Raw genomic sequence first — 14036 nt, 5'->3', positions numbered from 1 at the left:
TATTCCAACAAGTTGATACTTGGGTTTAATATCTATATGTTTTGGATTGAATGCCATTTCTAAGAATTGCCAAATTCCTAGAAATGACATTATATTATATCATATTATATATATATATATATATATATATATAATACAGAAACACACACAAACACACACTGAGTTTGTGTGTGTTTCTGTATTTAAACTTATGACATAGGATATTTAAATGTTATAAATGTATAGTAAGCACCATTCGGAAGCTTAAATATTGAAGTTTTTTGTGCAGTTTAAGTCTATTCTCAAAGTGTGACCTAACTGCCATCATGTGTAATACATTGTTCAAGCTGACTTTCAAACTCTGTAAAAGCATTCATCAGCTGCTGCTTAGTGACCAAATAGATTGCATTTGTAATCTGAACCCTAAGATCATCCAGAGAATGAAGTTTTGATACATAGACAAAAGTCCAGTGGCATTAAGATTACATGACCAATTGCCAAGAAAATGGCACTCCTCTACTGCCCACTTATCTGAGAAATTATCATTAAGAAACAGTTGCATGCACAGCATAATGGCATAATGCTCCATCTTGCTGAAAGATGGTATTAATTAATGATTAAATTATAAAAATGATTTAATATTAAATCATTTAATGATTTAAATGATTAGTTCAGGAATGAAGAATGTTTTGCAGCATTGAAGCAGAATGTGATGGTGGGGACTTAGGATATGAGAGTAGTGGATCTAGCTATAGGATCAGAAGACCCATCCATAACTAAAGTGACTATGTTGCCTCTGATTGGGGGAAAGAGATCATGTGGTCGGCTTGGGAGGTAGCAAAACATATGGAAATTTCTGTTAAGAAGGGGTATATGTAGAAGTGCAAGGCTGGTGATTATGATACACTTAGGAAGCGGCTTGAATCAGTACCATGGCATAAAGATCTGTAAGGGAAGGATGTTCACAGCATATCTGGAGGAAGCAATGTCCCTGTATACCCAAGGTCAGGAGGGTAAATCAGGTAGGAGTTAGAGGGATGAGTAATATCATTAAGCATGAGCTGCAGACAAAGAAAAAAAAATGTGGATGGTATACAAGGAGAAAGGTGATGACCACCTAACTCATGGACAGTACAAGAATCAGGCAAGAAAGGTGCAGCATAGTAAGGAAGGCAAAATCAGATTATAAGAAGAGATTAGCTGAACAGGCAAAAGGAAATCCCAAAGAGTTTTTTTCATTATGTTGCAAATAGGAATAGGAGGAAGAATGACTATGAAAGGATAACTTTAATGAGTGCAGATGGTTGAGAGATAATAGAGACAGACGAAATTGTTGAACTAATGAGTGATTATTTTGCAAGGATATATCATCCAAGTGAAGATATTATTATGACAGAGGTGACAGGCACTGATATGAGAACAGAGGTTGAAGAACTGGAGGTAATTAATATATTGTAGAATCTGAATGCAAATACAGCTGTGTGATTTGATGGGATATTGGCTTGCATTTTAAGAGTATATGTGGGGAAACTGGCAATGTCCCAAGAAAGAGAGAGTGGAAGGAGGGCAAAATAATTCTTTTGTATCAAGGATGATCTAAGTCTGTGGTAGCACAGGAGTGACGGTACTGGAAAAGATGGTCAAAAAAACAATTCAGGAATGAGTGGATAAGAATATGATATTTTATGAGGGGGCAGCATGGCTTTGGGAAGGGTCGTCATGCCTTAGTAATCTACTTACTGTTTTTATGCAATAATAGAGTGATAGCTGAGTTGAATCAAGGGAATATCTACACTATGATACTGCTGGATTTTACAAAAGTGCTTGCTATGCAAACTCTGTTATGCAAACTGCAACAAAGTGGGGATGGATATGAAACTGGTTAGGTGAATAAGAGGTTATCTGATGGACAGATACCAAAAAGTAGTTATATGGAGGAGCGGAATCCAAGAGAAGGCAGGTAATTAGTAGTGTGTTGTAGGGCTCTGTGCTGGGACCACTGCTGTTTAATTTGTACATAAATGATATAGGAAATAATTGAAGAGAGAGCTATTCACTTGTTTTCTGATGATGCAAAGTTAGGTAAGATAATAGTTAATCAAGGTGATGTAGAGAGCTTGCAGGATAATTTAAATAGGCTGTGAAAGTATGGCAAAACAATGGATGTTAATTTAATGTGGAAAAGTGTGCATTTTGAGATACAAATATTACAAGTCATGTACATCAGTGAGAGAAGTGTATGAGGTTTGTCTGGGAAACTTTTGAATTATCGCACCAACAAGCGCTAGTAGCTGCATGCTTCATATGCTGCAATCTAGCAGCAACATTTGGATAATAGCCTAGCGAAAAAATCCAGAATGATATTTCGCCTAGTTATTGTACCATGTCTGTTTGAGTCGACATGTGCTCAGTGCATCTGGCAATTTTTTGTTGAGCAATTTTCATGATCAACAATTTTTAAAATGAGCAATTTTGTGTCAAATTGGGAAAAATCTTTCACAGAGACATTTGAAATATTAAAACAGCATTTGGGAATGAGGCTTTAGACTGGACTCAAACATACAAGTGGTGGAAACATTTCAAACATTACTGAATTTCAGTCGATGACAATGATCCTCGTTCAGGATAACTGTCAGCATTGAAAATTGATGAAAATGTTGCAAAAGTTAGCAAAGTCATCCATTCTAACTGCTGTTTTGTGAAGTAGCTGAAGAAGTAAACAGTTCTAAAACTGTTTGTCATGAGATTCTTATCCAAAATTTAGGCTTGCTTCGCATTGCAGCTACATTTGTGCCTCGTCTTTTGACTGACAATAAAAAAAAATTTTAGTTGATGTGAGCTGAGAGCTTTTTAGTCAAGCTTACGAGGATGAAAACTTTTTAAAAAGACATCATTACCGGTGATGAGATGTAGGTTTACAGCTCTGACATAGAAACAAAAGCTCAGCCATCACGGTGGGCGTCAAAAGGTTCACCTCAACTCAAAAAATCAAGACAAGCGCAGTCAAATGACAGCTTTTTTTTTCAATTCCTAGGGCATTGTTCATGATGAATTTCTTCCACAAGGCAAGACAGTGAACAAGGAGTATTTTCTTCAGTTAATGCAATGTCTTCGTGAGGCTATCTGATAGAAAAAGGCCTGATGCTTGGAGGGAAAATCGATGGATGCTTCATCATGATAATGCACCCACCCACCCACCCACCCACCCACACACACACACACACACACACATCATTACTAATCCATCAAGTTTTGGCAAAACACAAAACAACGGTCATTCCACAACCTGCTTACTCACCTGACTTTGCACCAGCAAACTCTTTTTATTTTATTCCTGAAATTGGCATTTGACTCAATAAAGAAAAAATTGCTAGCAGAACTGTGCCAATCCTGAAAGAAGCAGAAATGCTCAAAGGATGGATGAAATGATGGCAGTGGTGTATAAAAAGTGGAGGAGAGTACGTTGAAGATGACAAGACTGAATAGCTTCTAAGTTAGACAGGAAAATTTTTATTTAAAAAAAGTTTGGAATTTCCCAGACAAACCTCTTACTACAGGAAATTGATAGCTAGGGATATGGGTAGTAGTAGTTAGAGAGCTGAAGTTTAGAAGACATATTGCTAAAGTATCTACTTTAAGGTAGCTCACTGGATTACTTGATTATTGAAGAACACACTACTAACAAGCAGAAATAATTGAGTTATCATTCCTCTTTATAAAGCCTTGATATGACCATCTGGATTACTTTGCTCAGGTCTCGTCACCTGGGTTTCTTTGGAATGAGGAGGTGGCAGAGTGGATCAGAGGTGAATGACCAAGATGGTCGGTGGTCTGTGTATTGCAAAAGTTGGTTAAGAAATGGAAAAAAAAAGGGGATATGATAAAAACATTTACGTTATCTAAATGGACGTGATTATGATGAAAGGATGACTGTGTTCATCTGTTTGGATTTATAAAGTCCAAACTGGAACTTATGAGTCCAGTTGAGATCTATATAAGCTAAGCATTAGATATGAACAGGGATCCTAAAGTTGTCCATCTGGGTCATGTAGACTAAAGAGCAGAGCATATAAAAAATCCTAAAGGTAGCTTATCGTGTCTGTACACAAATGCCAAGAGTATCAGGAACGGAAGGGTAGAGTTTGTTGATTTGGTGAATACTTTGGGACTTCAGGCTGTAGGTATTAGTGAGACTTAGCTCTTAGAGGCAGATATACTCAAGTGTAAAGGGTGCAGTATTTTCAGGAAGGATAGACAACATAGGAGGTGTGCTGCTAATGATATTGAATGATTTGAGTCCAGTTAGAGCAGAAAATAGCTATGACAATAAGTATTTGTATTCCATATAACAGTGAATTTGTTATATGGAATACATATAACAAACTGGTGTGAAGTCGATTCTAACAAGATCATATACTTAGTAGGGTGTTGTTACATATCTAGTGGATTGGTTACTGGTCACAACAGAATGCATCACCAATCAACCTGATAGGTGCTAAATGAGTAATCATCATGGATGACTTTATACGAACATTGAATTAGATAGCAATGAAATCTCAGGAAAAAAAGAAACTAAATTTATTGAGCTGTTGTGAGACAACTTTTTCAAGCATCTCATGATAAAAGGAATAGAAGTCAAAGAATATTGTTATTATTACCCAAACAAATGTGCAACATGACATAAATCTGATTACAGACTGGCTTACGAAAAACTCCATACACCTAAACTGAGATAAGACAAAATTAATGATATTCAGAAATCCACTGACTCGACCAGTTGATAACAAATATATAACTATCCAACGTCCACTCTCCAACATAAAAAACACACAGAACAGCTAAACCACTACAATCACTCCGATTGAAACAATACGATACCTTGGAATTTACTTCGATGCAAATATGAACTGGAATAGCCACATAAACCATCTACACAACAAACTCCGAACAGTAACTGACAAACTCTACAGGTTAAAAGACACAGTTCCCACACGCCTAAAAACACTAATATACAAAGCACTATGCCAAAAAACTGCGCATTGTAGAAGCCTGTATCTTCAGCAGCATGCTCTATGGATGCGAGGCCTGGGTACTCCTGAGAGAATCTGAATGGAGGATATTGGCATTTGAGAGGAAGTGCTATAGAAAGATCTTGAGAATAAGCTGGATACAGAAAGTGAACAATGAGGAAATCTACGAATACAACCAAAAGAAAACCTGATCCAGAAAATAATCAAAAGGAAATTCTATTTGGCCATATATGTAGAAGGAATGATGAGAGAAAATTAAAAATGTTGCTGTTTGAAATGATTGAAGGAAAGAACAAAAGAGGAAGACCAAACAGAGAATGGGGCGATGACATCGTCAAATGGTGCAGAAACTCTATACACAAATTGAGTCATCTTGCACAAAACAATGCAATTGAAGAATCATATCAAGATGGCAGCAGACATCTACGGACATTGGACCCATGGTTGTTGATGATAATGATGATGATGCCAAAATATACTAAGATATGCTATAACAATATATGCTTTCTGTGCACCCTACAAACTAAATAGATTAATGTCATTACAGTACAAAATGATAAAACTGATCTTTTGGGAACAAAAAGACAATAACGACTTTATATACTCTGCACTGTCAGAACACAAAATACTGACAGCAAAACATTTGTCACTATGCAGCTTTGCTAAAACATTATTTCGATGCCAACTACAGGACAGTCAGAAATACATACCATATAACAAGACCTCAGACAACTAATTATATCACATATAAATACAATAATCGCTACGGAAAGGCCACACGAAACTTCTACATCCCAGACATGATAAACAAATTACCTTTTGAATACAGAAACCTTACAAACTACAATAGCCTGAAAAGAGCACTAAGGACACACTATGAACAAGAAACACACACCCAAAATACCATACAAACTCAATGGAACACAATATATTCGTTCAGGCTTCCAGTTCAGCGATGCATCAAGACATTCCAAGTTGTCATGTATGTGTGTGTGTGCATGCGTGCGAATTTCTCAGTCAACGGCTGCAGAGGAAATCAAGCCTATTAAACATAGATTTAAATTAAGGGGATAAAAATCCCTTATTATTTTATAGCCAGTATGCGAAACTCTAAGATCGAAAACTACGATCTACGAGTTTCATGCTGAAGAACTATTGGCGAATCCAAGCGTAAGTGACCACTTGGTAGTACAACACCAAAGCAACTCGAAGCAAAGGTGGAGCAAGATCCCTCACTATTCCTTGATATTTTCTCATAATGTTAAAACACAGTTCCTAGGAGATGTAATACTGCTTTGCATTATTATGAGGAGAGGTCACTTCCCAGACTGGTTTCAACCTTTTTTGAGGTCTCATCAGTGAGTAGGTGGACCTGGATGACATCAAAGTTTCAGTGAAAAGAACTTACATACCTTCACTATACGAATGCCAGAGTGGTGTGCCCATATATATTATATATTATATTATAATTAAGATGATAAGCCAAACGGCTATATTTTCTGGCGAAGTTAATTAAATCAAGGGGATAAAAATCCCTTATTATTTTACAGCCCAGTAAAATAAGGGATTTTTATCCCCTTAATTTAATTAACTTCGCCAGAAAATATAGCTGTTTGGCTTGTCATCTTAATTATAAAACATAGATTTAATTTCATAGCTTCCCAACACAGCAAACAAGCCAATAAATAATAACTGACTGGTGTCATCCTTAGATAAGCTTACAAATAAGCTTCGAGGATAACAGCTGAGAAATAACATCTCATCCAAGATAAAAATAAAAAAAAATAAAAAAATATGTATTACATGTAATCAAATGTATGTAATGTTATATGTAATGTTATATCATATGTAATCAAAAGTATGTAATGCATGTATCATATGTTATAAATTATCATAATAATTATTGCGAAGAAAAAAAATTATTAATTATCAGAATACATGTATGATACGTGTATTCTGATAATTAATATTATAATTGCTTACATTTGTAAGCAAATGTATGTAATGTTGTATCACATGTAACCAAAACTATGTAATGTATGTATCATATGTAATAAATTATTATTATTAATTTAAAAAAAAAATTATGTGACACCTCCAGGGAGTCCAAAGACTATTTGAGGGAGGGCACCTACTCTACAACTCTTCGTCTTTACCACTCAGTCCATCAACTACAATGAATTGCATCTATGCCAACACCCTCTACCACCAACCACCACTACTAGTATTTTTGCAGATAATCACAAACATCCATGCCCATGGCGGGATTCGAACCTGCAGCCTTTTGGTTAGACAGTGGATACGCTAACCACTCGGCCATCCAGGCAGGCCTGGTTATTACATCAGATTAAGTGTCAGAGAAGGTTTCAGCTAAAGATGTGATGTGATCATGCTGTACTGACCTAGGAAGGCTAAGTATATGAACAAAGATGTTTCTAAACTCCATTTAGAAAATGTTGCATACTGAACTACAAAGCAATAAATTATAACCAACTGAGGAGTATATAAATTTTTGTCCCATGGTGTTGGTTGTTATATGGGAAGGATATCAGCAATGCATGAGATGCATTTAAAAATACTTCAGTGATGCAATATAGATGCAAATGATCAATCTCTAGACTTCTAAGAATAAATAGGGTTGGATTGTAATGGATGTGCAATCTTATTAAGCAAGAATAATTACTTCACTTATCCTTATTTGTACTTATACTTATCCTTCACTTATTCACTTATATTATTAACCACCTTACTGGCCATTATGGATCAAATACGCATCCTCATGCGCTTCGTATCCATCATATATTTCAATGTAATATCAATGGTATTAAAATTTTAATATGCACTTCGCATCCATGATAACCTTGACGTCTATAGACGTCTTGGCCAATAGCGTAGTTAAGAAAGTAACATTTGATGTCTCTACCTTAAGTCTTTCTTTTAAGGTTACACGGTGGTCAGCATTCATAGTGAAGAATTTATGGAGACACAACACATGTGTTAGAATAATTACTTATCATTAAGAAAGTAACATTCGACATTTTGACCTCTTGACCTCATATCCAATTCATCAACTCAGAGATAAATGGCAATGCAATTTATCTCTGAGTTGTACCTTATCCTTACATGTCAATTCTTTATTTTAAGGTTACACAGTGATCATCATTCATATTTATAAATTTAGGGACACAAAAACACATGTTGAAAAGATTATTTTATTAATTACTAATAAAATAAAACTTGACGTTTCGACCTCTGTATCGAGGTCATCATTGGAAGGATACAAGTGTATAAGGAACCAAGCTACATGCTCTAGCCCTGTATACCGGTAAACTAAATCTACATAGCTAATTAATCCTTTTCCCTAGCTTGACCTCTAGTGATAAAAAAAATTAAAAATAAATAAATAAAAAAAATTAAAATAAATAAAAAAAATACAACTACAATAAACTGCTAAAGTCCTCATGTATTAATATACTTCTGGATTTGTACAGTTCTGATTGTTATAATATGATTTCCTTTAGTTGCTGTTGAATGTTACAACACTTCATCAGGTTGTCTTCTTGTAGTGGGATTTTTGGTCGTCATCTGAACAACCTTCAGGTTCAGACGACGACCAAGCATAGTCGAAACGGACCGCACCCCATCAACCCCCTTCCCCCCTCTAAAAATCAGTTGCTGTTTTCAACCCCTTCACCCTTTCCCACCCTATATAAATATAAAAAATGCTCTGCCCATCCCTAATAATGTAATATATATATATATATATATATATATATATATATATATATATATATATTATTCAAAAAACCCGGGGTTTCCATTTCTATTTAATTCTCCCACATTGCCTACCCCCCCCCCCCCCGCCCACAGTAGTTTGGACATTTCAGAAAGAAGAAAAGCCACAACACCCAGAAAGAGGTATGTATAAATTTCTCTTCCTTTATGCTACATATATTTATTGGTAAATATACATCTATAATGCCCTAAGAATCCGTGAGTAAAAAAGCCAATGACATTTAAACAGGGGCAGGCAAAATAGCCGTAAATATAATATATATATATATATATTTTTTTTTTAAATTTTTTTTTTTTTAATTTTTTATTTTATTTTATTTATTTATTTTTTTATCACTAGAGGTCAGACTAGGGAAAAGGATTAATTAACTACGTAGATTTAGTTTACCGGTATACCGGGCTAGAGCATGTAGCTTGGTTCCTTATACACTTATATACTTCCGATGATGACCTCGATACAGAGGTCAAAACGTTAATTTTTATTTTATTAGTAATTAATAAAATAATCTTTTCAACATGTGTGTTTTTGTCTCCCTAAATTTACTTACATGCCAATGCTTGACATTGAGATGTAAGGATAAGAAAGCTATTTTGCCTCTCACAAGCCATTGGTACCACCTCATCTGGAGTATTGTGTGCATATCTGGTCTCCTAGTTTCTGAGGTGACGTAGATACTGTGGAGAGTGTTTAAGATGACATTGGTGCTGTAGAGTGTAGTTTATGAGCAGAGATTGAGAATTTGTGGATTACAGACATTAACAACAGAGAGAATGATATGATAAAGACTTACAGACCTCTGAAAGGTTCATACAGAGTATCAGTAGATGGAATTTTTCATTTTATGGAGGTTTGGGGGAGAGGTTTTTCTCTATGAATATAGAGCGGTGCATGATTACAATAGATTGTCTTTGGGAGTGGTGAATGCATGTAGTGTCACTGAATTCAAGAGAAGGTATGACAGTGGTGTGGCTTCACTTTTTGAGTCTCTGACTACCCTAGATATTTCTGGCATGGTTGGCCAAGTGGTTGAAATATCCGCTCTCCAGCCAAAAGGCTGTGGGTTTGAATCCCACCGTGGGCATGGAAGTTTGTGATCATCTGTGAAAATACTAGTGGTGGTGGGTGGCAGATGGCGTTGGTGTGGTTACGGTTCATTGTAGTTGGTAGATTGAGTGGTGGAGACAGTTGTAGAGTAAGTGCCCTCCCTCGATGAATCTTTGGATTCCCTGTAGTTGTCAAATAATAATAATAATAATATCACAAAACATGGTACAAAAGATTATTTAGTTGTTTAAAAATAGTGATATGTTGGGATAAGAATGTCATTGTCTCTCTTTATGTGGTCTTGATGTGACCTCGTGATAGAAGCATATGCATTACAAAGAGAGCCATAATTATTGGATGAATGCAGAAGAAATTTTCAGTATGCAGCAAAATTGGGTAGGGGATGGATAGTGATCATCCCTGAAGATTGAATAAGAATGCAGATACTGTACTCCCACAGGTGTGAGACCCTTTGACTCTTCTGCACATGTCAAAAGGAGAATCCATTCCAATATTAGGGTAATCAATCCGTCTTGTGGGATAAGTTGTTTATTATTGCACGCTGGAAAATTAACTTTTCTTTTATAAAAATTCTAGTTCTTAAAGTAGTAACTATTGGAAGAACGACAGTACATTGCGCCCTTCGATTGGAATAGGCCTAAGTTCGATTCTCGTCACGACGGGAGGAATCTTTATCTGGTCGATTTCAATCGATGGTGAGTTAGCCGATCTCATACGGAGGTAGCAGGGTTTTTTCTCCCGGAAACTCGGGTTTTTCATCCCACATACATACAAATCGGACCTTCAGAACACGCAATTTACAGACAAAAATTACTAGTTGTGGTGGTGTTGGAGGTGGGCGGTAGATGGCGTTGATTCGTAGTAGAGGTAAGGTGTAGAGACAGTTGAAGATGTCCTCCCGCGATGAGTCTTCGGACTCCTTGGAGGTATCAGGAATAATAATAATAACTATTTTGCTTGTACAACAGTTGGAAAATTTATGTATAACGCACATGATTTTGCATGTTGTGACCAATTTGTACATCTTTTATTTCTTTCTCCCTTCAACATGAATTGACTATTCTTGGCAATCTGCCAAACTAGGTTCCATGTAGTGTGGGCGTACAATAGTGGTGAATGAGTGACTAATAGAAGTTGTGAGTGCACTGTTAGTGATTAAAAAGAGGAATGAAAGGCATACTTGTTTTAGTGTGGGCCTCTCATAGTAAGTTCTAGGACTTTATGAAGATAGCCAAATAATAATAAAATTCCTAATATATCTTATTTTTATTTAAAGGATTATGAATCTGATTTTGAAGAAGCAGAACAGAGTGAAACTGAAGATGAAGAAAGTAACGAATTTTCAGAGTCATCATTCAGTGATGAAGAGCATTCTATACAGAATACTACAGTGATTAATGCTAAACAGAGTACAATAGGAAAATCAGAGATGGTAAACTCATGTAACGATGGTTACTTTTTTTTTGCTATAACATATTAAGTTTTGTACTTTGATTGCATGAAATATTTCTAAATTTCCAGGTAAACATTATTTAGAAGTAAACTATAGTGTCATTTTCTTTCTTTTCTGAACCAAGGAACTATATTATATCTTACATATTTAACTGATTTATTTGAAAAAGCAATCAGAATATTAAATTTAAATTTGATCATCATTAATTTATGATATTCTTTAAAAATTTAGGATAGGGCAGGAAATGTTAGTATTTCCCAGTATGTTCCTGAGAAATCTTATATCTCAAAAGTGGAAGAACAAAGTGAGATGAAAATAAAAACATCTCATAGCTTTATAAATTTTTCTAAGGCAAAAGAACAACAAGAGAAAGCAAAAAATATAAGCAAAGTAACGTAAGTATATTTGTTTTGTTAATTTTAAATTCAAGCTTATAGCTAATATCCTGTACAGAATACCAACATTGAACACTAAGGTTGAACAATGAAACTGAGATTATCTTCTTCTGAGATTATCTTCTTCTTTCACTATTAAATTTATTATTAAAGTTACTATTAAATTTAGTTTCTTGTAGTGCTGCTATTTTCAAGACCATCTGCTATCCTTTCTTCATGTGTTGTCTGTTATCATTCTTTCTATATGATTTTTCCATTTCTCTTTCTATTTTTGGATATAATATATTGGCTGTGAGATTATCTTCTTCTTTCAATATTAAATCTAGTTTCTTATAGTGCCTGCTATCTTCAAGACTATCCTGTCATCTTCTGTTCAGTCTGCTTCCCTTTCTTTTTGTCATCCAGCTCCTTATGTTTCTTGCCCATCTGTTATCCTTCATTCTTTCTGTTTTTGGATCTAGTCATTATTGGCTATATTTTGAAATTTTCTCTGATTTTGTTTAATATTGTTACACCTTCAATTTTTCTTAATATTCTATCTCTGCGGTTTCCTTAATTTTTTGTTTCATGTTCTTGTTCTTATGTTTCTTATTCTTCCAGATGAGACTGTTGAGACATCCAGATATTCTACATGCTTTTATTGCTTGTACTTCATTTTCAGTGATGCTATAGTTGTTTAATTCTGTTTCTAAATATTTTATTTTAGTAACTTCAATTATTTTCTCTTTGATTTCTGGTATTCATCATATGAGTTCTTGAGCAGCTGTCATGGTTTTCATTTTTTTCTGTTGATATCTTTATATTTATTTTTTCTGCTGCACTATTGAATATATTTAGTAATCTTTGCAAATCATTTTCCGCTAGTAAGATTATATCATCAGCATATTGAATTATTCTTAATTTTTAATTTGTATTTCATACTTTTCCATTTTGTTTACTTCATTTATTATTTCATCCATCACTAAATTAAATAAAGCGGGAGTCTAATTCTTTTGGTTATTTTAATTTCTTCAGTCTGTTTTGTATTTATTATAGATCTGTTATCTGTATATCTGCAACACACATATCCTTACAGACACGTATAATGCTATGCATATACGTAGCAATTGCCTTAGTATCTCATAATGTAACACACATATCTATCCTTAAAGACATGTATAATGCTATGCATTATGGAATACTAAGGCAATTGATGTGAAGTCATCAGCCTCTATATACAAGTAGCCTGCTCATGTTACTTCACTTGCACTTTACACTTGGATAAAGGATAAAACCAAGAATATAACTTCTTGACATCTTTAATTTATAGTATAAGCAAGTATTTTAGTTCCAGTGTATTGTAGTAATAAGGTGTGACACTTTTTTGACTACTTGTATATGGAAATATGACTTCTACATTACTTCAACTTTGGTATCACTTCTGGGTCTGGCTCCCACTGATGAGACACAGCACTTAGCAGATAGCCCTTCAGTTGCATTCTTCAATTTACTAAATTTCACGAAGAAAGGACTATCACTCAAATCTGTGTTGATGATAAAGACATGTCCATTTCCTTAAACATCCTTGACTCCTTTCGAAAACACTATAAAAATCTGTTCGAAGACAATAGTACTGTGGGAAATTATAACTCTTGGAACATTAATTCCTTTCCTGTTCATATCCAAGATGGGGCTTGACAGACTCATTACAGCTTCTGAAGTTACCAGAGCCTATAAAGAATGTCAGACAAGAAAACTTCAAGGACCTGATGGTCTAGGGATAGATCTTTACCGTGAGGCCTGGGATTTTATTCTTCCCATTCTAGTTATGCTGTTTAATTCTTTTCTCTCATCAGGACACATACGAAGAGAATTTGTAGCAAGCCATACTGTCCTCATTCCAAAACCTAATAGAGATCACACATTAACCAAGCCAAACCAAACCTTAATCAGCAGCTAGAGACCTATTTCTCTATCTAATATTGACTACAATATTTTTCTGCATTATCAGTAACAGGCTCTAAGTAGAAATGAGATACATAATTAAAAGTACACAGGTGTATGGAGTTAGTTCTGAGCAGTAGAATTGGTGTGGATAAAAAGCTGGTTAATGGGTTCCTATCAGATCCAGTCAAAATTCAAATAAAAAGGAGTCAAGCAAGGTTGGCCTTTTAGTCTATTGCTCTTTGCATTGTAATATCTCCCTACGCTTTTCTATATGTATATATACGTCGTTTTTATAATGATCTTTTCCTGACTTATTCCCTCATATAAATTCCTTATCCTAACTTCAATAAAATATCTTGCTCGGTGCATCAAGTTAATATATCTAAATGCTT

At 34.9% G+C, this 14036-nt stretch overlaps 1 protein-coding gene across 1 annotated transcript in view; it reads left to right on the top strand.

Moving 5' to 3' along the window:
* LOC150094129 (uncharacterized) overlaps nucleotides 1–14036 on the top strand; it is a 244865-nt gene that overhangs the window by 105203 nt on the left and 125626 nt on the right. Inside the window, exons 7-8 of the mRNA XM_090412408.1 lie at nucleotides 11147–11302; nucleotides 11555–11718. Coding sequence (XP_090268534.1) covers nucleotides 11147–11302; nucleotides 11555–11718 — 320 coding nt within the window. The remainder of the gene's footprint in view (nucleotides 1–11146; nucleotides 11303–11554; nucleotides 11719–14036) is intronic.

This window comes from Typopeltis vanoorti, chromosome 22, assembly GCF_054136105.1.
Source record: "Typopeltis vanoorti isolate ZY-2024b chromosome 22, IOZ_Tvanoo_1.0, whole genome shotgun sequence".
Classification (NCBI taxonomy): Eukaryota; Metazoa; Arthropoda; class Arachnida; order Uropygi; family Thelyphonidae; genus Typopeltis; species Typopeltis vanoorti.
The sequence above is the reverse complement of the archived record's forward strand: the minus strand, read 5'-3'. Positions and strand labels throughout refer to the sequence as shown.